Source organism: Bison bison, unplaced genomic scaffold (assembly GCF_000754665.1).
Source record: "Bison bison bison isolate TAMUID 2011002044 unplaced genomic scaffold, Bison_UMD1.0 scf7180017864376, whole genome shotgun sequence".
In the NCBI taxonomy this organism is placed as follows: domain Eukaryota; kingdom Metazoa; phylum Chordata; class Mammalia; order Artiodactyla; family Bovidae; genus Bison; species Bison bison.
Window position 1 is genome coordinate 7,450,296 of NW_011494948.1, and position 25,672 is coordinate 7,475,967.

General features: G+C 37.0%; 1 protein-coding gene across 13 annotated transcripts in view; it reads right to left on the reverse strand.

Moving 5' to 3' along the window:
* The window catches only part of MPDZ (multiple PDZ domain protein), a 162,762-nt gene that overhangs the window by 70,487 nt on the left and 66,603 nt on the right, over positions 1-25,672 (reverse strand). For 12 of the 13 annotated variants that reach the window (XM_010857011.1, XM_010856999.1, XM_010857003.1 and 9 more), the window contains 8 exons: positions 25,032-25,178; positions 24,033-24,197; positions 21,608-21,793; positions 20,267-20,476; positions 17,892-18,008; positions 16,414-16,581; positions 9,111-9,395; positions 8,733-8,856 (listed from right to left, as the gene is read on the reverse strand). In XM_010857011.1, the coding sequence (XP_010855313.1) occupies positions 8,733-8,856; positions 9,111-9,395; positions 16,414-16,581; positions 17,892-18,008; positions 20,267-20,476; positions 21,608-21,793; positions 24,033-24,197; positions 25,032-25,178 (1,402 nt within the window). The remainder of the gene's footprint in view (positions 1-8,732; positions 8,857-9,110; positions 9,396-16,413; positions 16,582-17,891; positions 18,009-20,266; positions 20,477-21,607; positions 21,794-24,032; positions 24,198-25,031; positions 25,179-25,672) is intronic. The other variant, XM_010857005.1, reaches the window with a different exon arrangement.

Genomic DNA, 25,672 nt, shown 5'->3' on the forward strand with positions numbered 1-25,672 from the left:
GTAGTAAAACTCTCACTGTTTGCAGGTGACATGATCCTCTACATAGAAAACCCTAAAGACTCCATCAGAAAATTACTAGAACTAATCAATGACTATAGTAAAGTTGCAGGATATAAAATCAACACACAGAAATCCCTTGCATTCCTATATACTAATAATGAGAAAACAGAAAGAGAAATTAAGGAAACAATTCCATTCACCATTGCAATGGAAAGAATAAAATACTTAGGAATATATCTACCTAAAGAAACTAAAGACCCATATATAGAAAACTATAAAACACTGGTGAAAGAAATCAAAGAGGACACTAATAGATGCAGAAATATACCATGTTCATGGATTGGAAGAATCAATATAGTGAAAATGAGTATACTACCCAAAGCAATTTATAGATTCAATGCAATCCCTATCAAGCTACCAACAGTATTCTTCACAGAGCTAGAACAAATAATTTCACAATTTGTACGGAAATACAAAAAACCTCAAATAGCCAAAGGGATCTTGAGAAAGAAGAATGGAACTGGAGGAATCAACCTGCCTGACTTCAGGCTCTACTACAAAGCCACAGTCATCAAGACAGTATGGTACTGGCACAAAGACAGAAATACAGATCAATGGAACAAAACAGAAAGCCCAGAGATAAATCCACGCACCTATGGACACCTTATCCTTGACAAAGGAGGCAATAATATACAATGGATTAAAGACAATCTCTTTAACAAGTGGTGCTGGGAAATCTGGTCAACCACTTGTAAAAGTATGAAACTAGAGCACTTTCTAACACCATACACAAAAATAAACTCAAAGTGGATTAAAGATCTAAACATAAGACCAGAAACTATAAAACTCCTAGAGGTGAACATAGGTAAAACACTCTCCGACATATATCACAGCAGGATCCTCTATGACCCACCTCCCAGAATATTGGAAACAAAAGCAAAAATAAACAAATGGAACCTAATTAAACTTAAAAGCTTCTGCACAACAAAGGAAACTATAAGCAAGGTGAAAAGACAGCCTTCAGAATGGGAGAAAATAATAGCAAATGAAGCAACTGACTAACAACTAATCTCAAAAATATACAAGCAACTCCTACAGCTCAATTCCAGAAAAATAAATGACCCAATCAAAAAATGGGCCAAAGAACTAAATAGACATTTCTCCAAAGAAGACATACAGATGGCTAACAAACACATGAAAAGATGCTCAACATCACTCATTATCAGAGAAATGCAAATCAAAACCACTATGAGGTACCATTTCACGCCAGTCAGAATGGCTGCGATCCAAAAGCCTACAAGCAATAAATGCTGGAGAGGGTGTGGAGAAAAGGGAACCCTCTTACACTGTTGGTGGGAATGCAAACTAGTACAGCCACTATGGAGAACAGTGTGGAGATTCCTTAAAAAACTGGAACTAGAATTGCCTTATGATCCAGCAATCCCACTGCTGGGCATACACACTGAGGAAACCACAACTGAAAGAGACACGTGTACCCCAGTGTTCATCGCAGCACTGTTTATAATAGCCAGGACATGGAAGAAACCTAGATGTCCACCAGCAGATGAATGGATAAGAAAGCTGTGGTACATATACACAATGGAGGATTACTCAGCCACTAAAAGGAATACATTTGAATCAGTTCTAATGAAGTGGATAAAACTGGAGCCGATTATACAGAGTGAAGTAAGCCAGAAAGAAAAACACCAATACAGTATACTAACGCATATATATGGAATTTAGAAAGATGGTAACAATAACCCTGTATACGAGAGAGCAAAAGAGACACCGATATAGACCAGTCTTTTGGACTCTGTGGGAGAGGGAGAAGGTGGGATGATTTGGGAGAATGGCATTGAAATACGTATAATACCATATTTGAAATGAGTCGCCAGTCCAGGTTCAATGCACGATACTGGATGCTTGGGGCTGGTGCACTGGGACGACCCAGGGGGATGGTATGGGGAGGGAGGAGGTAGGAGGGTTCAGGATGGGGAACACGTGTATACCAGTGGCGGATTCATTTCGATATTTGGCAAAACCAATACAATATTGTAAAGTTTAAAAATAAAATAAAATTAAAAACAAAAACAAAATGAAATACATTTATACAATAATGACTGGACAAATTCTTCAAAAAGTTATTTCTAAGTTGTTAACTAGCCTTTCGAGATTACTAATTAATAAAGCACAGTTACCTGGGTCTTTGGGTTAGCTATAAGTTGTGAATATGTATGTAGTACTGAAAAAAATCAAATATTTGGCATCTGATAATATAAAAATATGTTGATAATGCCACTTAAAAATAAATTTAAATATAAATATTCAAAAAAAAAAAGGAAGAAATATGAGTCATTAGTGAGGTAGATGAACCTAGAGCCTGTTATACAGAATGAGGTAATTCAGAGAAAAACAAAGATAGTATATTAAAGCATCTATATGGAATCCAGGAAAATGGTACTGATGAACCTATGTGCAGGGAAGGAACAGAGACACAGACACAGAGAATGCACTTGTGGACACAGCACGTGGGACGAACTGAGAAAGTAGCATTGACATACATCTACTGCCGTGTGTGAAACAGATAGCTCTGGGAAGCTGATATATAACACAAGGAGCCAGCCTGGCACTCTGTGATGACCTGGAGGGGTGGAATTGGGTGGCGGCTCAAGATGGAGGGGATACATACATAGTTTTGATTCATTACACACACACACACACACACACACACACACACACAGAGTTATGACTGGTTCATGATGTTGTAAGGCAGAAACTAACACAATTATCCTCCAGGGGTATTGCCAACCCAAGGATTAAACATGGGTCTCCTGCACCACAGGCACATTCTTTACCATATGAGCCACCACAGAAGTGCAACAAAAATAAATAAAAATAATCTTTTTAAAAAAGCATAACAGAATTACTAAGAAGCTTGTATTCAAGTCTTATCTGCAGTGCCTATCACAGTGCCTAAATGTACAGTAGTCAGCTGAATTAAACTGATGTAAACAATAATCTATTACTGCATTATTTCCAAATCTGAACTTCAATAGCTCCAGATTTTGATATTCACTTGTGCTCTTGACATGGTCTCTGGATGATTCGTAAGAAATACAGCCCTAGTAAGTATAAAATTGAATTCCCTAGTCTCTATTTACCCTCATTTCTCCATCTGTCCTCCCGTTTTTGTTTACAGCACCACCATACTACTCTTCCTTTTTCACTACAGGAGAGTGAAAAACCTGGCTTAAAACTCAACATTCAAAAAACTAAGATGATGGAATCCAGTCCCTCACTTCATGGCAAATAGATGGAGAAACACTGACAGACTATTTTCTTGGGCTCCAAAATCACTGCAGATGGTGACTGTAGCCATGAAATTAAAAGACGCTGGCTCCTTGGAAGAAAAGCTATGACCAACGTAGACAGCATATTAAAAAGCAGAGACGTTACTTTGCCAACAAAGGTCCATCTAGTCAAAGCTACAGTTTTTCCAGTAGTCATGTATGGATGTGAAAGTAGACCATAAAGAAGGCTGAGCGCCAAGGAATTGATGCTTTTGAACTGTGGAGTTGAAGAAGAGTCTTGAGAGTCCCCTGGACTGCAAGGAGATCCAACCAGCCAATCCTAAAGGAAACCAATTCTGAATATTCATTGGAAGGACCGGTGCTGGAGCTGAAGCTCCATTACTTTGGCCATCTGATGCGAAGAGCCGACTCATTAGAAAAGACCCTGATGCTGGGAAAGACTGAAGGCTGGAGAAGGGAATGACAGAGGATAACCTGGCTGGACGGCATCACCGACTTGATGGACATGAGTTTGAGCAAGCTCAGGGAGATGGTGAAGGACAGGGAAATCTGGCATGCTGCAGTCCAGGTGGTTGCAGAGTCAGACATGACTGAGCGACTGAACAACAACACTACTCTCCATTATTCAAAGCAGTAATGTTGGTGTTCTGGATTCTTACCCCTCCCACTCCCAATATTTAATCCATCAGCAAGTTCCATCATTTCTATCCCCAAAACTTACCTTGAATTCGTTCACTTTTCTCCATGTCCATACTAAACTAGACCAAGCCATCACTTCTCACCATCACGCCTCACCTTTTGAACCAGCATTGTAACTGGTCTCCCGACTTCCAAAGTTGTTCCTGCCATTTCATTCTTCTCACAGCAGATAGATCATATCACATCATTCTCTATGCTAAGAATATTTTTAACAGTTTCCTATTGTGCAAATAGCGGAGAAGGCAATGGCACCCCACTCCAGTACTTGCCTGGAAAATCCCATGGAGGGAGGAGCCTGGTAGGCTGCAGTCTATGGGGTCGCTAAGAGTCTGACACAACAGAGTGACTTCACTTTCACTTTTCACTTTCATACATTGGAGAAGGAAATGGCAACACACTCCAGTATTCTTGCCTGGAGAATCCCAGAGACATGGGAGCCTGGTAGGCTGCCGTCTATGGGGTTGCACAGAGTCGGACACGACTGAAGCAACTTAGCAGCAGCAGCATTATGCAAATATACAACATACCTACAATACATGGCTCTGTCTATATGGAACTCCTGGCCTGGTCCTCCTGATGGGCACCCTTCTTCTGCGTCATGTCCTCCTTGCCTCCCCACCACGTTCTAGTAACAATGCCTTTCAGAAATACACTAAGCCTCCCTTTTCAGAGTCCTTGCCTGATACCCCCTTTCTGTAGCTCTTGCACAGCTAACAACTTCTCATTCTTGAGTATCACTTCTTCAGGAAAACATTCTCAACAATTCCATTTGAATTGTTCCTTCTCCCCCTACTCTCAACTACACCTTTAAAAATATCAAACCTACTGAAATTTTTGGCCACCTGATGCGAAAAACTGACTCATTGGAAAAGACCCTGATGATGGGGAAGTTTGAAGGCAGGAGGAGAAGGGTACAACAGAGGATGAGATGATTGGAAGGCATCACCATCTTGAAGGACATGAGTTTGAGTAAGCTCTAGGAGATGGTAATGGACATGGAAGGCTGGCATGCTGCAGTCCCACAGGGTAGCAGAGTTGGACACGACAGAGTGATGGAACTGAACTGAACTGATTGAAATTTTAAAATTTACATACAATAATATATAAATAATATAATTTCATTTAGAATCAAGTACTAAAATTTCCTTTCAAAACAAGATTATATGATTAAACAATATAAGGAGAGATATAAGTCGATAAAGACATTTACAAAGACTTTGAGAGAAGCCACTAACTCATTTTTAGGTTTTATAATTTTTAATAGAAAGAAATCCTCTCTAACAGTCACGTCTGACTCTTCGGGACCCCATGGACTGTTGTCCACCATGCTCCTCTGTCCATGGAATTCTTCAGGCAAGAATACTGGAGTGGGTTGCCATTCCCTTCTCCAGGGAATCCTCCCAATTCAGGGATCAAGCCCTGGTCTCTTGCAGATTCTTTAATATCTGAGCCACTAGAGAAGCCCATGTATTAACTGTAATTATACCACATTACACATGATATTTCAAATATTTTTAAAGAAATGATCCTGACTGCAATATGTTCCCAGCCTGATATTTCATGCCTGGAAAGGAGCCACCCAGACTTCTAGTTACCATATGCAGATAGAAATGAGCTATTAATCAAATATACTTTAAAAGATTCTGTTAAGACTCATACAAATGAGTTTTAAGTATATTGTCATTAAGGAAACACCTCTGCTTATCATAAACCAATAAACAAGTTTAGACACATTTTCAAACGAGGTGGGTTTCTTATGAGCAGAGAGGCTGGTTCTGAAATGTTTCAATAAGCACTTTGGTTTGCCCTAATGCTGCCACGTTAACTACCAAGTCCCGCGAGACAACTATAGTTTAAAAAAAAAAAATGCAAGACTACAAAACACAATTTAACTCAGTGGCCCATCCTGGGAATCTTGCCCACCATGGATCCTACAATAAAGCAAGCCACAGACATGGGACAAGTTTTCACAAGCTATGGCCAACATGACCTCTAAATTCTTTCTTAACAGCATATTTAACTCATGACTCTACCAGTTATGAAAGCTATCAGGTCATGTCAACAATATTAAAAAAAGAAGTTGATATCAGTTAGCTCAGCTTATACTTTCCTTTCACCAAATGATCACTTTTAGGTTTCAACAACTTCAAGGTAGTGCCTACTGACTGGATTTTGGTTGTAACTTGTAAGATCTCTCAATTTTGTCCTAAAAGATGTACAGGACAATACTGCAAACCATGTACTGCAGAAACAGAGAACTGGTTCCAAACCTGACTTGCAGCACTTCTCATCACTGTGGCTTTGGGCAACGGACTTAACCTCACACTGGTCTGCAGTTTACTCATCTAATCAATGGGGATAATGTCCACATTTGGGGTTATTCAAAGAATTTTTTGAGAAGAGCACATGCAATGTTCCTTTCAAAGTGCTCAACAAAGTACAAAAGAAAAACAGAAGAAAAGGCACAGAATATATTTTAAAAGGCATCTCTACTCATTTCTACAAATATATCGCTTTCTAAAGGCTAAATGCAAATTGTAATTCAGCTTCAAAATTACGCTTGCTATTACAACAGTGCTAACACAGCCTTGGGTGACTTGATGAGCAAAAATCAGAGACAGATTCTGGTGTGAGCTCTGGTTCCACCTTGTAAGGGCTGAGTTCTTCCAGAGAAATTCCTAAGTCTAAGAAATTCCTAATACTTCATCGGTGAAGAAAAGGTAACACTTTCCTTCTTCCTGTTTTACCTTTGCTTTTACCTTTCAGATTCTAATACAACGTAACTAGCCAACGTACAACAGATCTATCAAAAACCATCAATTAAATTTTTAAATTAATTTTTCAAAGGTCATTACACCTATGTGTACATATAATACCCCCCGCCAACTAAATGTAACGAATTCTGTCACTCCTTCAGCTTCAGCTCTTGCTTTGCCTGCCACTGTGCCACACTTGATCCACACCAAACAAACCCACTGATGCTTTTCTCTGCCTTGGCTCTAGCAGCTTCCAATGTTTCCAATGCCTCAACGAGGTGGTAAAATCTATTTCTTTTTCCAGGATGAAATCAAACATCTTCTCTTCTTTAATATCTGTCTACACTCCTCCAAACTCGGAGAGGAGGGCTTGGCTACTCCTCCATTTACGCCTTCAGTGTTCTTGGTGTGAATGCCACTCATGGCAGGTATGATATGTTAAGGCAATAAGGGATCTATACATCAGTCAGTCTACTCTCTTAAACTCATGCTCCTTGAAGAAAACAATTATATCATGGAGTCTAGAATAGTGGCCAGAATACAGAAATAATGTTTGAGAGTTGAGTAAATACATAAGCTAGAAGAGGGTTTCTCATACAGGCTCTGCAAAATTTCTGTCTTATGAGTTAATTTTAAAAATGGGTTCTGTGGCCAATGATGTGTGAGAAGTGCTGCATCTTGGAACATGTACTTACAGATACACAAGGCACAAGTGCAGAGCTACCGAACGATGCTAACAGAAACACCTGTCTCCCTAAGTTTATCACATCCCAAGCTTGGAACCCAAGTGTAACTCCTGTTAACATCCTACAGAACTAGTGTTCCAAGTAACATGCTCTCACAAACACTGCATTAGCAGATGAAATAATTCTGGCAGTTAGCTGTTTACAGCACGTATCCCATAATTAATGATTAGAGAAAGTTCTGTAGCTTAAGATTTGTAAAATTCTATTAAATGTAATATATAAGAGATATTATAACCAACGAGAAATTCTCTGCTACAATTCTCCTTTTAGCTACTGTTGGTAGGACCCAGCTACCACCAAATGGAAAAAAATCTAGGAGACAGATTGGAATCCCAATCACCAGCTACAGTGGTGTTGCTGCTCGACTCCTCTGCCAACTCCCAAATATAACAAGGAAACCAAATCCCACCATAGATACCAACATAAAGGGTACTGGCTGGTTACATCCTAAGAGAAAGAAGACCTCTGACACAGAGCTAACCAGAGTCTTAGACTGCAATCAGGCTTCTGGGGGAAATTATTCTTGACCCTATTTCAGTACTGAGCACTAAACACAGAGCTGAATCATGTCACTGCCTAAGTCAAAAGAAGTATAAATGTGAGCTGCCTTGAAATAATTTTAGCTAGTGTAATTAGGATTTTATTTCTACAGACAGTCTTTGCCCAAATCAGAAGATTTGAGATTTTTAATCAGTCACAATCTTTTATGGGTGGAAAACCCTCACACCTGGGAAGGACTGTTGAAGAATTGCATTAATGCTTTGGTAATGGCACACCTGTCTTTTTAGTCTTTATTTCAGTGAATGAAAGAAATTAAATACAAACTAAAGCACACATAACTGGTACCATTCAAAGAAATTAATAATTTACTTTTCCAAAGAATTTAGAATTCCAAGTCGCTGACTTCTCATTTTCTAAAAGTTCCTTCCCTTTCCTTACTTTCTGTCTCATACACAATTTGTATATCTTTCACTTGAATGGAAACAAGGCTTGTGAATACTTTTAATTAATAAGAGAGTGACGGATTTAAGGTAGTCTGAAGTAAACCTGTTAACCATTTCAGATAACTGTAGTGAGTACAAAAAGAATTAACATTAAAATTATGGTAAATTTTATCACATCTATCTTCTTATCTACAGTTAAAAGTATTGACTCTATGTTCAACACTTCCTCTTGGCAAGGGGGTTAGGACAGAAGGTGTATGTGGAAAAGAAACTTACCTAAGCTAGAATTGCCTTTTGCTATCACAATAGTCCTCTCGAAAGATTCTCTGGGTGTATTTTGGAGCATGACACACTCAGCAGCAGAGGCCAGGGAGCCTTGTGGAATTAAGAACTTGGAGCCCTGTCAGAAAATAAAAATAAGTCATGTGGAAAGGAAAACACTAGACTTTGGAGTGTGATTTCAACATCACCCATACTCTCTAGCTGGTTGTGCTTTACTCAGCAAGAACTTACACAACAAGTTCATAGGTTGTCTTTTGAAAATCGGAGCTTCAGGAGAGCACTGGCTCCAAATGAGAGAGAAGCCAGAGTAACCAAAGCCTTCACTGCTCCCAACCTCACCATCGTACACAGACTGTATCTTTAGAATGTCACCTTTCCAGTCGAATCAGTCAGCACAGGAGAACTCAGCTCTGCACTTGACAGAACTTCATTTGGTAGGTGAGATTCAGTCCACGCTCTTAAGCCGTCACATTCGTACTGCTGTTCAATAGCATTTGCAGGTGTATAGTCGTTCACGGTAAAGCCAGAAGCCGGCCCCATGCTCAAGTCCACTGAAGGCGCACTCTCGTCCTGTCTTTGCAAGAGATTTTGGGCATATAGCTCCTCCAAGGACATCTGCAGATCAAGTACTGAATCTGAGGAATTTTCAGCAATATCCTGATGATTAAAGAACAAAATTAAAAATTATGGCCAGAATTCTATCAGTGCATTTCCTATGATCTTAATGAACAACTATTTAGTAAAAAACAAACACAACACAATATTACTCAAAAAGTATTAGCAGATGTACAAACTCACTGCTCAGCTTATATGTTGCATATGTTTCTTTTTATAAATACATATACTCTTCCTGCAAAACATACATCTACTACTGAGTCATACTACTACAATATACTAGTACTTAATAAGCTTATTAAGATACAATATTTTGTTATACTCACAAATAAAATTATTCAGAGTTCCATAAACATAGGAAAGTAAATAACTTATATTTCTACATATCATTTAAAAAGTAGTTCATTTCCAATCTATCTGAAATTCTTATTAGTTCTAAGATTCAGAATATAAAGAATATGACATTGATTGAGTAGTTTCTACTTACAAGAACCTCCAAGAAAAAATTATTTGGATAGGGATTTGTAGGTATTTATGTAGTCAAACAGAAAGTCACACAATCCACATTTTTACAGGAAATTTTTTCTTAAGTACTCTGAAAGTTGCAGCAGAAGGAATAGTACTAAGAAAAGTTGTCCTAAGATGTGGATTCCAATCCAGGCTCTTTATTAATAATAATATCACAGAATTTTTCTTTGTTGTTGTTGACAGTTGCTCAGTCATGTCCAACTCTTTGCGACCCCATGGACTGCAGTATGCCAGGCTTCCCTGTCCATCACCAACTCCCAGAGCCTGCTCAAACTCATGTCCATCGAGTTGGTGATGCCATCCAACCATCTCATCCTCTGTTGTCCCCTTCTCCTGCCTTCAATCTTTCCCAGGATCAGAGTCTTTTCTAATAGGTGGGCTCCTCGCATCAGGAGGCCAAAGTATTGGAGCTTCAGCTTCAGCATCAGTCCTTGTAGTGAATGTTCAGGACTGATTTCCTTTAGGATTGACTGGTTTGATCTCGGCTTTATGCAAAGTAATCTCTAGAATTCCATGAAATTCTAAAATTCTACAGCTCTACATAAATATATATTATCTACTTACAACACATATATATATATTTTTTGTTCCTTCTCTAATTTTATTTTATTTTTAAACTTTACATAATTGTATTAGTTTTGCCAAATATCAAAATGAATCCGCCACAGGTATACATGTGTTCCCCATCCCGAACCCTCCTCCCTCCTCCCTCCCCATACCATCCCTCTGGGCCATCCCAGTGCACCAGCCCCAAGCATCCAGCATCATGCATCGAACCTGGACTGGCAACTCGTTTCCTACATGATATTTTACATGTTTCATTGCCATTCTCCCAAATCTTCCCACCCTCTCCCTCTCCCACAGAGTCCATAAGACTGTTCTATACATCAGTGTCTCTTTTGCTGTCTCATACACCGGGTTATTGTTACCATCTTTCTAAATTCCATATATATGCGTTAGTATACTGTATTTATGTTTTTCCTTCTGGCTTACTTCACTCTGTATAATAGGCTCCAGTTTCATCCACCTCATTAGAACTGATACAACACATATATTGTATCACTTCTGTGCTTTGGACAAGTAGTGTCCCACGAACTGCTGTTGAATAAATGTATCAACTGTTCTTTCAATCCTTTTACTGATGTTTTTAAAGTATAAAATCAGTGTATGAATATATTATTATCAAAAATAATTTGGACCATACTGCACACAGATTACAGTATGAAAGTCTTCCTTCACTGCTCATTCTGCCAGTCCTTTCCTCAGTAGAAATAAATGGCTGGCATTAGTTGGGTGTTTATTCATCAGAGTTTTTTATGTATCTGTATAAGTACACATGCACACATATGCACATATTCATATTTTTTAAAATTATACTAAATACTATATTCCTACTTGATTTTTTGAAGTATCTTTATACCTCAATATGAGAGATTTCCAATGTCAGTAAATATGTCATCATTGATATATTCTGAGTCACTGTGATATATACCGCAAGTACTTCCAAGGTTGTCAATTGTCTTTTAAGTCTGTATATGTCATATACATAAATGTGCAGAAGTTAATGCCTTATGTAATCAAGAATTATGTAATTCTTTATTAAAATTATTTATGCAATCAGACTGGTCAATTTCTTTATGCTTCTGGTTTTATAAGCTGCTTAATAAGTCCTCTTTCTGCACAGAATAAATGAAATACTTTTTAGTATTTTTCTCCAACTTTATAAATGGTTTGTTTTCCGATACGGTTTTAACCCATCTAGATTTATTTTTCTGGAGAAGGCAATGGCAACCTACTCCAGTACTCTTGCCTGGAAAATCCCATGGGCGGAGGAGCCTGTTAGGCTGCAGTCCATGGAGTCGCTGAGGGTCAGATACGACTGAGCGACTTCACTTTCACTTTTCACTTTCACGCATTGGAGAAGGAAATGGCAACCCACTCCAGTGTTCTTGCCTGGAGAATCCCAGGGACGGGGAAGCCTGGTGGGCTGCCGTCTCTGGGGTCACACAGAGTCGGACACAACTGAAGTGACTTAGTAGTAGTAGTAGATTTATTTTTCAGAGTTTGATGTGAGATATGCATCCTTTTCATTTTTTTTTTTCTAAATTGGCAATCAATCGCTTCAACACAATTTATTACACTAGTTCAATCAAGTGTCTGTCTCTTTGGAATTATCAAACATTCGTGGTATAAAGAATTGAGGCAAGTGGGAAAATCATGCAAGCAACTAACATCTTTAAAATCCTCAGAAACAAAGGATAGAAAAGTATCATCCTCCACAATCCCAAAACCTAAATAATAACCTGTTGGCTCATACAACCAATTTTTAGTCTTTTGGAAAAAAAAAATACAATACAAAGTACTTAATAGAATAGTGGTTAGCTTCTGTATTTCTACATTAATTATAATAATTAGCAGAGATCATCCTTACTGCTCCTCAAATAAAGGTGGCAATCAAAACTACTTTCCACCGGAAAAAGAGGTCAAGTTGCCCTTGTTAGCTGGGGTTTACTAGAAACCATGTAACAGAAATCTCCATGCATTATTCATGAAGGAGTTAACACTGCCACATATGAAAGAAAGAGCTCATCAACACAGCAGACAACACACGCCTACTTCAGAAACATTTCTGGTTGCTGAACAACAACTGAGTTTTATTTTTAAAAGTCTTATGGATCTAAAAGAAAAGCAGTTCTTCCCTCATAAGATGTCCAAAAATAACTACAATTTCCCAGTACAACTTGGTTATCTAAACTGGAATCTTTCAAAAATCCACCTTAATAGGTACTTCCACTTGATACATTTATGTTCTTAGGGAAAATGGGGGAAAAGTTAAATGAAAATGACAATTATACTTGAAAATATAGTGTAATGCATATTAATGTTATACTTAGGCACATTATTTACCCAGAGAACATATTTACATAGACAAGATTAAAAACTTGAGCATTCAGTGGACACAACCTGCTTTTTTTTTCAATAATCAGTCTACCACAGAAATCTTTCTATACTTTAGAAAAATATACCATAAGGACAGCTGCTCCAACTTGCATTGCACTCCCACTCTTTCTGAGATAAGGTACACTTCCTTTCCTATCTGTACTCTTACCCTACTGAGAGAGAAGGTAAGATCTTTAGTACCTTTGCTAGCTCATAGTTTTATCACTACGATTTCCACAATCACTATAATCATCTTGATTATAGTGATGTAATCAGTTTTTGAGATCCTTTCTCCACAAAGTAATAAAAACTGGTATCAAGATTTAAAACATAACTGTGAAGGTAGCAATATTTTATGCTACAGAATGACACTAGTGGAGATTTATTCCTACAAATAAGTAGATTTTTATTTTTTTTTTAAAGCATGGAATCCATTGGTTTTGTTTGATTTGTAAAGGTATGAAGAGGGGTTTCTATGGTGACAAACATGAAGCTCAACTTACACTAGAATCAATCGCATTTCCGGGGACCAGCATTCAAGAATGCAGGACATGCACCAAACTGGTAATCTTTTCATCGCTGGAGCAAGAAGAGAGACCACGGGTACACTAGGGAGTGTGGTGCATGGGCGTGTGGATAAGAAGAAGAGGAAATGCATTACACAGCTACTGAATCTTTACTGATTGGACTATTAAGTGAAAATAGAGAAAAAGTATCTTCTCCCACAAAACCATTATTGAGCTTTAAAACAAAAGTGTACAAGTATTTAGTAAGTTTCTAAAACAACTATTTCTGCATTCTATTATGTCTTTGGAGTTTAGAAGGAAACGAGGATAAAAACAGTAATGAAAAACCTAGAAGAATGAGAAAACCCACCAGCTTCTTGCCTTTAATGTCCACCTTTCAGTGACCTGACTCTATTAATCCAAACACCGCTGGAAATGGCCATATTTTTCAGATTCTTGAGTAATGTTTTTTCCCCTAAGTCCCTAAATGATTATTAATCAAATTAAGCAAACACAACTCCTTTACTAAAAAAAAAAAAAAAAAGGTAGAATGATCCCCCAAATGGGAGAATTCTGTGCAGAGGAGCTTCAAGGTATGCCTACGGTGCTAAGCTAGGCAGTGAGTGGTCTAGGACCAGGCTCTGCGCTTAGGAAGAAGGCCTCCCTCTATAATAAGACCCTGTTCTGGGTGATCAGCTCTTAGAGCTTCCAGCAGCATGCCTGGCAAAGGTCAAAGCCTTCTCATCAGGGTAAAGAAAACAGGTAAACTTATTTGTGCATTTCCAGTCACCATTTAAGGCTACGAGATTATTACATAATTAGCAAAGTCAAAAATTTGAGGAATCACTGAGATCCTCTCACTCTTTTATCCTTCTTTCAAATCTGTATGGAGGTTTCTCTTTTTCTTAAAGATCACATGTGGTATCATTTTATCAATTAAAGAATCCCCAAATGAGCTCACTTTTCTTTAAGAAAAATGGTCGGCTCTAAGTTCTATAACAAACTGCCGCTCTGTCTTTTAAAAATAAATTTAGTGCAAAGAAATAGGAAGATGAATGAATAATCTAACTTTTCAATTTTCCAGCAAAATATCTTAGTACTAAAAAAATGCCACAAAACAAATACAAACAAGCCAAAAAAGTGGCAAAGATGCACGATGATACACAAACAGTCCTACTTTCTAAGAAAACCGAAATCACACAGGAGTTTCACAATGTGTTTTAAAACACCCTCATTAGTGGTTCCTTTGTTGTTTTGTAGTTTAAATATTTCAGTTGATAGGCCAGCGTGCCAAAATTTGCTTCAACAAAAGAGTAAACTGCCTTGGACTTCAGTAAGCCAAAATGTTGTGCTGTGCATAGCCAGTATTTGCCCTGTAAAATATATGCTTCTCAGTATGCACATTGTGTAATCCCTTTAAGTAACAATTACTAAGTTAAACAATGCAATATGTCCCACTGGCAAGAAGGAGCGTGCTATGCAGCAGATTAGAAGATTCCATTAGGAGATGAACTCAGCTTTCAGCCTTGAGGCCACCAAGGAAGGAGTATGTTCCAGACAGGACTCAGTCAGATAGTCTCAGGTGTGGTGAGAGAGGAGCAGCTGCTCCATTCAAGATTATACCTTGCAAACCAATTCAAGGAGATTGCCCAGCATCGTTTGCAAGGATAACAGGTGCATCTTGAACATAAAAGAAAATGCTTTGAAAATGTTCTGGCCAAAAAATTTTTTGTTAATCAGAAAAGGAGGAAAATTGTCCAAGGCCTACTGAAATTCTACTTTCCAACCGACTCATAAATACAGATTTCCTTCCCACTGAATTTATGTGGAAAATATATACTTTATATATTTAAAAAAGAATTATTTTCCAATCTTTTACTGTAATGATTATGTTCATTTATAGTATACTTCCAACATGGAAAAATAAGGAAAATATATCCATATATGAACCTTTTGCCCAGATTTAACATACAGCAATATTTTGGCATATTTTCTTCAATTTCTCTTTCTTCTTAAAAGGATATAATGTACTGATATTACAGATACAACCATTTTCCCATGCTTTCATTTTTTCTCCAAGAATAACTTCTTTCCTGAAGTTAAAAGGAATCATTCCTACACATTTTCAGATTTTCAAAATATACACACTCATAAATAAATACACACTAAATTGCTCTGTTTATTAAATTTCTAGGAAATATAAATGAGTCCAAGAAATCAATAGAAAGATAAGCAACTCCATTATAAAATGACCAAAAGATATGAAGATGTCATTGCTGGATATGAAAAACAGATGGCCAATATATGAAAACCTGTTCCACTTCATAACCAATTAGAAATCCAAATTCAAACAGTGATATATCATCTCACACACAAAAGACTGAATAAGCTTTATAAAATGTTACTTATTAAAAATTACAGAAAAAAATTAAATAAAGAAAGGAAAAAAAATTATAGAGTGTGTCACCAAGAAAATGAATAGAGTTGGATGAGGCACTTACACCAGTAATCTATTTCTAAAATGTCCATGGCACAGACATATCATACAGTAGCTAAATTCTTCATTCACTTCCAGTGACTTAAACATTCTTTGCTATTCACTGTGGTTTTTACATAAAGTATTCTCTGGCATTATTTTATATAAAAATATATGACGGCATTAAGTTCAACTTAGATAATAAATAATAAACTAATGCAAGGACTATTTTACTAACCAACTTTCCATGGAAATCAGATTTAAAACCGTTCAGAAAATAAAGTTACTCTTGTAATTTTTCCAAAGTAGACACTACCAAAAACACAGTTTAAGAAATACATTTCATTAAAATTTTTGTCTAATATGCAAATCCTAATCAAAGTTTTGAACTCTTGTATCTATCACACTGTATCACAGAACCCAGATTTAAATAGTACCTTGGAGTCTACAAGATACTCAGCTAACACTACCTAAAGGAAACTGCACTTTAAGAGTGAAGTCATCACTGCATAAACATAAGGTCTTTAACATGCCACTCCCACAAAATCCCATTAGCAATGATCTCTGGGCAATAAGTTCTCTCATAAATAAAATGGCATTTCCTTTGTACCTTGGGAGAAGAAGATGGAAGGGAGGGACCATAATTCAGGTTATCACTACAAGCACTGCCATGAAGAGATAAAAGAGAGGCTTGAGTAGAGTAGATACTGTCATTATCAGGAGAGTACTGTGACTCAAAGGCAGATTCATCTGCTAAGTCAGCATCATTTGCGTTCACCTAGGAATAAAAACAATAGTATCAGATGGGAATTCTGTTCTGTTACTAAGACTAAAGGGCATACTGGTATCATTCTCTGGTCTATTCTATTTTCTGCAGGACCTCTTCACTCTCTTCAACACATCAGAAACTAACCACCGTAATAGAACAAAGACAAACTGGAGCTAGCATAGAGGGTTATTCTGTCTCATCAATGAAAGGGCAAAAGGTAACAACCAAGGGCTTGGAGCAATTCTAAGTTTAAATATTTCTATAATTTAAAAAAATACTTTTTCCAGTTACCTGGAATTATAATGTGAAATAACTGTACTGATTACAATATACACCAAAACTCCAAATGGCTGATTCAGGAGCTGGCAATTGAAAAATAACTAATAAGAAGAACCATATCTTTCAACAATAGGATTATTAGAATCAAAGCAAGATGTGCACAATTAGTTATAAACACCTAACGGAGAATTTCACAGGTTTGAAACCTCTCTCTAGTCCAACACCACTAAGACAAGAATTTAAAATACTCCTTTCTAGTCACACTAAGGAATGCTTCCCAGCCCTCCAAAAAAATTTTAGGTCAGGAACCTGGCTTTAATGAAAGAAGTACTAGGAATAGGATGTGTAATTTTTACACTTGTATAAATGTCATATGCATATGCATATTTATATCTGGTATTTAGTTTTATACTTTATTAGGTATTAACATAGCACTGGCTCCTCTACCAGACCATAAGGTTCTCAGGAGCAAGAACCATGTATTCACCCAACAAAGTTGGCCTCTAGTGGTCCCTAATGGTAAATCAATAATGTTAACAAACACGTATTCATAGAAAACAGGAACATTCCCTCTTTTGGAAGCTTTTGTACTCTTAATCCGTAAGTGAACCAATGTATGTGACTTTCATATTATTAATATCTAATGAAATAATATAACTGTTACACCATTAAAAGGAAGCTAAAATAACTGATCTATGAATATGAAAACAGTTAAAGTATGCTTAGAGATACTCAAGTATGTATTTAGAGCAAACAAGTGCTTTAATAACTTTTGGTATGATGTAAAGATTAAATTTACATGTTGACATAATACACTGCTAACTGAATTTCTGCCACAAATCCAACATTTTTCAGGTATATAATGGTTTGCTTTTCTTCTCATTTTGAACTGTGAGAACTACTGAAGTTGAAAACAAAATGTTAAGTTTTCCAAAATATAATGAACAAAGAATACAGTAAGACTTCAGAATGTTTTGAAAAGCAAAAATAAGACATTTAAGATTTTGAAAGAAAGCTTGATAAGCCAGTGCACCACTAACCAGAGCCAAGTCAGCCCTGAAGAGGGCTTTATCAGCCAGCCCTTCCTCCTCGCAGGAATGTGGCGGGTAGAGAAAGGAATCCTCCTTAGCAGAAACATAACCCTCTTCTGGGGACAGCTGCAGGGAGAATGAAGCTCAGTGTTTGAGGATGAGTTCATGAAAAAGAGGAGGAACAGGAAAAAGGGAGGGAAGGGAAAACAGAGGAGAGGGGAGAAAAAAGTAAAGTGGGGAGGAAAAATTGGAAAGTTTTCAAACAATGTTTTCAAGTTATAAAGTCATCATAAACAAACAACTTTAACATAAATGATGAGCAAGAAATATAATAAATATTCATGTTGAACAGTTTTATATTTTAAGACACAGTAAGAATGTTTATCCCAATACCAACATCATCTGTTAGATGAGAATCCCTTTCTACAAATTTTTTCACCCTTCTTACAAAGATTATCAAAATCAACAATTTTTTACATTATAATAATCTTCTGGTCACTTCTGGTCACCTACCAAATACTCAAGTTAAACAATGACTTCTGAATACAGAAATAAGGCGACTTTTAGGTGTTAAGATATAGAAGAATTTGCAGAAAAAGAAAACATTAAAAAGAAGGACCAATATCTCTCTGTCATTCCTTACTAGAATATTACTTTAAAGAATGTAATTTCTCTGACAAGGATAGTTAGTGAACTCTCAACGGAGTCTCTTAATTTAGTATGGCTCAAAATAGAACCATCACCACCAACTCTGTATGTATACAATATACTTATACTGCACTCCTGATTATTTTAAAAAATGTTAATTTCTTTGACAAGGACCTTTAGTAAACTCTCAATGAAGTCTCTTAATTTAGCATGGCTTAAAATACACCACCAACTCTGTATGTATACGATACACTTATATTGCACTCTTGAGGAGTCAAATTATAACCATGATCACAGTGATGGAAAACCTAGCATTCTTCTTACAATATCAGGAAAAAACAGGCTAAAACATTTAGATTGTCTTGCCTACATCACCCTGCATCACCAATATGTGCAAAAGTATTTCAGAGAAAGAAAATCCTTATCTTCTATGCCCATACATATGAGCTTAATTTTTAGTAAAACTGACTTCATATAAATGAGATTTATCACAATTGCAATGCATATTCAATTTGAATACTAAATACTCATATGAAAGAAACTTATTTTGGAACTAGCTAGGGAAAAAAAAAAGATTGCTTCAGAGTTAAGTGGCACAATTTTTCCTTAAGGGAAGTAAAACACGTGTATTGATCATGTTTGGCATTTTCTTTGTGTAACAGAAAGACCAGAACCAAATGTATGGTCAATATTAATAAATATGTAGAGTCCCATAATGCACTATCTTCATTCTTACACTCTTCATACTGAACCCTTGTTCTGATTCCTACAATCCTGGTTTAATTTAAGGTTTGCTTAATATTCCCTTTCTTCTTCCCTTTCTTCCTGTTTTCATAAATACATTTTCACAGCTTACCAAAATCTGTTATGGAATGAAAAGCAGAGCATAAAAAATCTACTCAATATTTTAAATACATCAACAAGCTTACAATCTAAATAAACTCTTTGACGTCAACAGACTTTTATTCGATGTTTATGCAAATATATCTATGTGTCTATGTTTATTTAAGAGAAAATATTATTTGTCTTTTCTACTTAAAATATATTTATACACTGAAAAAAAACACAAATATTGAGACTGTCTCTAATATTTCATTGCAATTCAATGATAAGTGCTACGTTGCAATCACTGTACCAAATAATCATACTGACATTACATAGCATGAATTTATTAGTTGTTTTTATATTGCAGTAATTAATAACATGAATGCTATTCCCTCCGAGAACTACAGGCTGATGTACCTAAATTAGAAAGTTCAATTTCTTGCTCTGCAGTAATTATACAACAAATATTTTGAAGTCAACAGAATACCGGGACTTAATCTACTCTGACAGAGATTCTATTTCTTCCACTATAACTGAAGATTCCACCGTTAGCTCTTGTTATTAATTTCTCTAATACGTCAACTTATTGGTATAGATATTTTAAAGCCTATTTCTTTGAAAACATTTCTTTGTATATTGATCATGACCTTATTTTTGAATTAAAAAAAGCTAAAAGTGAACCACAGAACATTAACTTTTAAATTTATTTCTGAACTTCCTGGCTGTTTCTTTCCTTTATCCTTTAAAAAAAAAATTACTCAAAACTAAATTTTTACACTCATGAAGCCAATAACCATGCTGATGAAAAGTATCAAAAGTCATGATTCAATCATGAAAATACCTGAAGCAAAAAGGCTGAAATTCACTTTTATTTGTAAATAAAAAGAAATCAATAAAATCTGAATTCTTACAGGCAAAGGCTTGGCAACTCCTATTCTCACAGTTCCTGATGGTGCACCCTTCAGGGCCTGGACAGCTTCTTCGAGACTGCTGTTTTCCAAGTTAACATCATTGACAAACATGAGTCGATCTCCAGGGAGAAGTCGTCCATCCTTTTCAGCAATTCCACCAGGCACCAAAGAACGAATGACGATCACAGTGCTTGCTGGATCGACTGGATCCTGAAAGGACGAGAAAGCAAAGAGCAGGCAACTCCTCTCTACACTTAAAAATGTTATTACAGGTTGCACTCTCTGCATTGTAATGGATGGGTAAATTTTTCAAAGTGTCTTTTACAAATTCCATACAACAATTCCAGTGAATTGTCTGGGTGAAGGCAATCTCCATTTTGAAGAGTTTAGGAAGAGTCCACCCTAAACAATGGCATCCCCACTTTCAATGGTTCCCAAGTAGATGTTTTAAATTTTATAGGCAAATTTAAAAGTGTGACTTCAGCTATTGATAAACTGTCCAACTTTATAACTATCATCTGAGATGAATGAATTATTAACAGCAGCATTCACTGACAGGCTGTTACTATTGTGGAACAGTAGTAGATATGAGTGTTCTGAGGAAAGGGCTTGTTTTAGGAATGAAGAAATACAGAAGGAGGCCATATCGTAATTGATAATGCAGTTTTCTGATACACAGCAACCTTAATATTAGAATAAGACTCCAGAACCACGCCTGAGAAAGAATACAACTATCTGGGGTCATCTGAGACAGCCTTCCAGCTCAGTATTAATTAATGAGGAGCAGCAGCTGCACCTCATCACCCAACAGTAGCATCCCCTCAGTAACTCGGCACCGAGCGCAGCACGAGGATGCTGCTACACCTGACCTGACCTAATTTAAGGTTATTCATCAAGTTTGGTCAAATAATATGAGAATTCACAATATATCCAAAATGATATATCTATCATTCACTTCAGACAAAAAAAGTATTGATAGTTTCTGTCTTACCAAATATGGTTCAAATATGAACCATCCATTAAGAGCAAGGAAATAAAAACAATTTAGATATATTCCCCAAAGAAACAGGAAAACTGTATTTCTATGATATTCCTAAAAAGTATTCTGCATAGTCTTCAAATTTCCAAGAGCTGAAATATAAAAGAGCTCAAAAATCTCAATGTCAAAAAATGCTTTATAATAATCATCTTATTATAAATTATTATTCTGAAAGATTAGAAACAAGAACACATATTTGATGACTCTAAAGTATTACCTACTTTTGCTCTGCCAGTAACAATATGCATTTAGCATCTGTTATCTTTTTTTTTTAAAATTTGTTAGAAGTAGGATATATTTACCTGGTAATCTAAAATGCTAAAACCAAGTCCTTGGCTCCCTTTCTCCAGCTCTATGTTCTGAATATCGGCTTCCCACATAGCCAAAGGTCCTTGAACTTCCTCTGCATTCCGACCCACATCAGTCATTGTCAGCACAGGATCCTCTGTCTCCGAGGACCCGATGAACTCACCTAGATCTATGTGAGGCTGGATAAACAGACCAGACAGCTCTTATTTCAGATGTACTAGATCTGCAGATGTACATACCAACACTATGAGGAAAAGGGAGATTCCCAGCATCTGTCCAGAATATAGCATTCACATATGAGCAGCAACAGTTTACCAAGAAATCTTTATGATTTAAGGTAGCAACTTAGAAATAACCTAACTTGTAATAGGCACTTAAAATGTATGTTTCAAAGAGCTTCCATAAAAATATATAGTGATTCTATCTTAGCAGCATAATATTGTCTAATTTTCACCTTTTTTCATCAGTGTCTGAATCACATCTGTTGTTAGAAAAAGAAATGTAAAGCTATTTTTGATATTAAAGAAAAAGAATGCTTATGATAAATTAGAACAATTCAAGAGGAAATGGCTGTATGTATAAGTTCTACACACTGAGCAAACAAGGTTTCTAAAATCCTATGAGTTGTGCACATGATTATTTCATTAATAAATTAACAAGCACAGTGGCAGGATGATACTTGACACACTGGCCTTAGCTTGAAGACTTCCTCTATTATTTTTATTTTATCTGTGTTGCCTTGAGCTGCATTCTTAACCTGGGCTTCACAGTTACCCATCTCAAAGAATTTTTGTGGATTAAGTAAGGTAATATTTAAAAAGCACTTGGCACAAAAATAGGGGTTCAAACATTAGCATCTTTTAGTCAAATATATTACAGGGAATCTAGATTAATTCAGTTTTGTATATCTCTTGAAGACACTAGATAGGAAAAACATGTTTTTGACGATGAAATGTTACTTTAAATGTTATCTTTGCTTTTTTAACAATTACTGTACAGTAGGACCATGGATGCAAATCTGTCCACCTGGTTTATTGTAATAATTCCATTTATATCACATAAAATATATCTGGACACGTATGGTGCTAGACTGATTTCTACAGAATTTGGCATTATGTTTCTTATTTTCCCCTATTCTTAAGGCGAAGAAACCCAGCGCAGGGCAAGGCCCATCGTACTGGAAACTGGGACAGCGACAACCGAACTCAGCAGAAAGCTCACGCGGCCCAGTCTCAGATTCCAGAAGACCTCCGGTTAAGGTTAGAGGTCCTCGCTCCTATGGCTGTAGGGACCTTTACAATCTCTCATTTCTTGTTTCCTCGAACCTCCCGCGAACAGGCGGGCGGCAGGGGCACAACTGAGGGACTCTGGAGAGCCTACTCTGCAGCATGTCCCAAAGGTGCTGTCTGCTGAGCCCCAGTAGCTGTTACCCAAGCCGGTGGGGGTTCTTCTGTCCTTTCTCTTCTCTGTGCCAAGGATCAGACCAATGAAACTGTGAGCACCGGTCAGATATTTAGCAAATCTTCCGGTGGGCTATGAAGGGGATTCCTTGGCACGTTTTTCCCACTGCTTTTTCCTCCTGTCCTTCAGCTCTCTCCCGGGACTCAAGCTCGGCCAAAACGAATGAAACTCAGGCTCTGATGTCTCATTGCAAAAATTCATTGAGAGACAAAGTGATAAGAGGTGGATTTATTAGGATCCAGAGAGAAGCCACTCTTCAGGGTGTGAACCACTGCCGAGGGCAAGGGCTAGGGCCAGGGCCATGGAATAACCAGCCAGGGCCTGGCTAGGTTTTATGAGGACTTCCCTGGTGGCTCAGACGGTAAAGTGTCTGTCTACGATGCGGGAGACCCGGGTTCGATCCCTCGGTTGGGAAGATCCCTTGGAGAAGGAAATGGCAATCCACTCCAGTACTATTGCCTGGAAAATCCCATGGACAGAGGAGCCTGGTAGGCTACAGTCCATGGGGTCGCAAAGAGTCGGGCACGACTGAGCGACTTCACGTTCACGTTTATTCTTATCACCCAAAGTATCTTTGACTAGATATGTACTATATATTCACTACTTTCATATTTCAATTTTCCCTCTGTTAAGGGGGACAAGTGTCTATTTCATAGGAATACTATAAATAAATTATAGAAGCACCTATTTTGCAATAATACCTAATGACTGACACTTTACCTCAAGAAAAGTGAGATTCAGAAAGATGAAGTGACTTGACCATGGTCACAGAGAGAGTAAGGGTCAAGCCTGATTCAAACCTATGTCTATCTGACTCCAAGATCTATCCTATACGCCACAGGATTTGTGAGGAAATCAGTACCAAGTAAGAGAAAAAAAGGCTTAAAGATTTTTAAATGCCATATAGCCTTCCCATTATACATTCAGATTAGTCTCCTGTATCTGCGTGTCTGATACCTTTTCTGTTAGTTCAATGTCACATAAGTCCAGGCTCTCCAACTCTGACGGGGCAGTAGGTGGTACCGTTCGACGACAGCACACCATTGTCACCTCTATAGGCAGCTCTTTTAAAATAGTCACCACATCCTGGTGATTCTCCCCAAGTAGAGTTATGCCATTCACCTGTGCAAAAAGAAAAGTTGACCAAGAAAGAACACTTCCTAACACTTCAAAGCAATTTTTTATGACATTAATATAAATTGTACTCAAGGGATGATCATAGCTATACTACGCTCAGAACTATGGCCGGATCTGTAGTAGTGTTGCCTAAAATAATTTACATACAACACTACACTCTTATTGGAACTAGACTTTCTAAAGTAGTCACAGAAATATCACTAGCTTTCACCCATGTTTCATATGCCTGTGTAATAGTTTGGAAAGGGAGAATTAATAAAATTATTCCCAAAGAACAAAGCTTGTTTTAAAATGATATATTACCATTAAATGAAAAAATTCAAGATAAAAAATGGCATGTATTTTATTATATACTAATACCGTTTAAAAGTAGGATAAATTAATAAGTTCAAATTTCATACATATTCATTAAAAATATCTGGAAGATTGCATAGAACCAATAATAAGCAGTTACACCTAATGAAGGGTTGGGACAGAAAAAAAACACTTCTCACTGGAGTATATTTTTGTCTTATATGTGATTATGAAATGTGAATATATTACCTATTCTAAAATTTGAATGTTTAAAAAAATGTAAAGACAGTTTTTATATTCTTTGGACCTAAAACAAACAAAAACCATGCATGGAATTAGGTCTGATGATCAATGTACATACAGATTGGAAATTTCTGCTCTGTGTAAAGTTTTACTTGTGTATCTCTCTCAAGTACCCTTTGGAGGAGGAACTTAAAATAAGAACTTAATTGTTTACCACATTAAGCATCCCACAGCCTTTTCAGAATTTTATTTACGAAGGGGAAGATGGAATAGCTTGCTTACTTCCAACAGCTCATCTCCACTGAAAAGCTTCCCACTGTGTCCAACAGGACCTTCTGGGAGGACAGATCGAATAAAATGATGGCCTACTGTTGCTTCCAGACTTATTCCCAACCCGCTGTTCTCGCTGAACTTGTTCACATGAGCCACCTGAAAGGAGAAATATCATCAGGATTTTTAATATTCATTTTTTTTTCTTTTTCTGTATATGTATTTTATGTTCACCCCCCAGAAGGTCAAATTTCTCACAAAACCTTCAAAAACCTTATTTTAAAGCTGCAAACCTTTAGCGTTTTACCTAGGAAAGAGTACTGATGTCTGTTAGTTCCCTGAACCAACACAAACCAAGAGGAAGCAGCCAGGTGCAAGCTTCCAAGACACTCTGTGTTATGGAAGATGCTGATACCAGACGGAGGGTAGTCAGAGGACCACTGATAAAACCAGAAGCCTGAGCTCAAACCACACACAGAAAGACACACCCTTACCACCTTCCATGTGCTAGGACTACACTAATCCCATTACGCAGATTATCTCACTTACTTTTCATAAATAGGTACAATGTCTATCCCTGCTTCCAAACTTACAAAAATGAGGTTCTGAGAGGTCAGTTTCAATAGTCACGCAGCTAACAAAAGCGCTTTGAA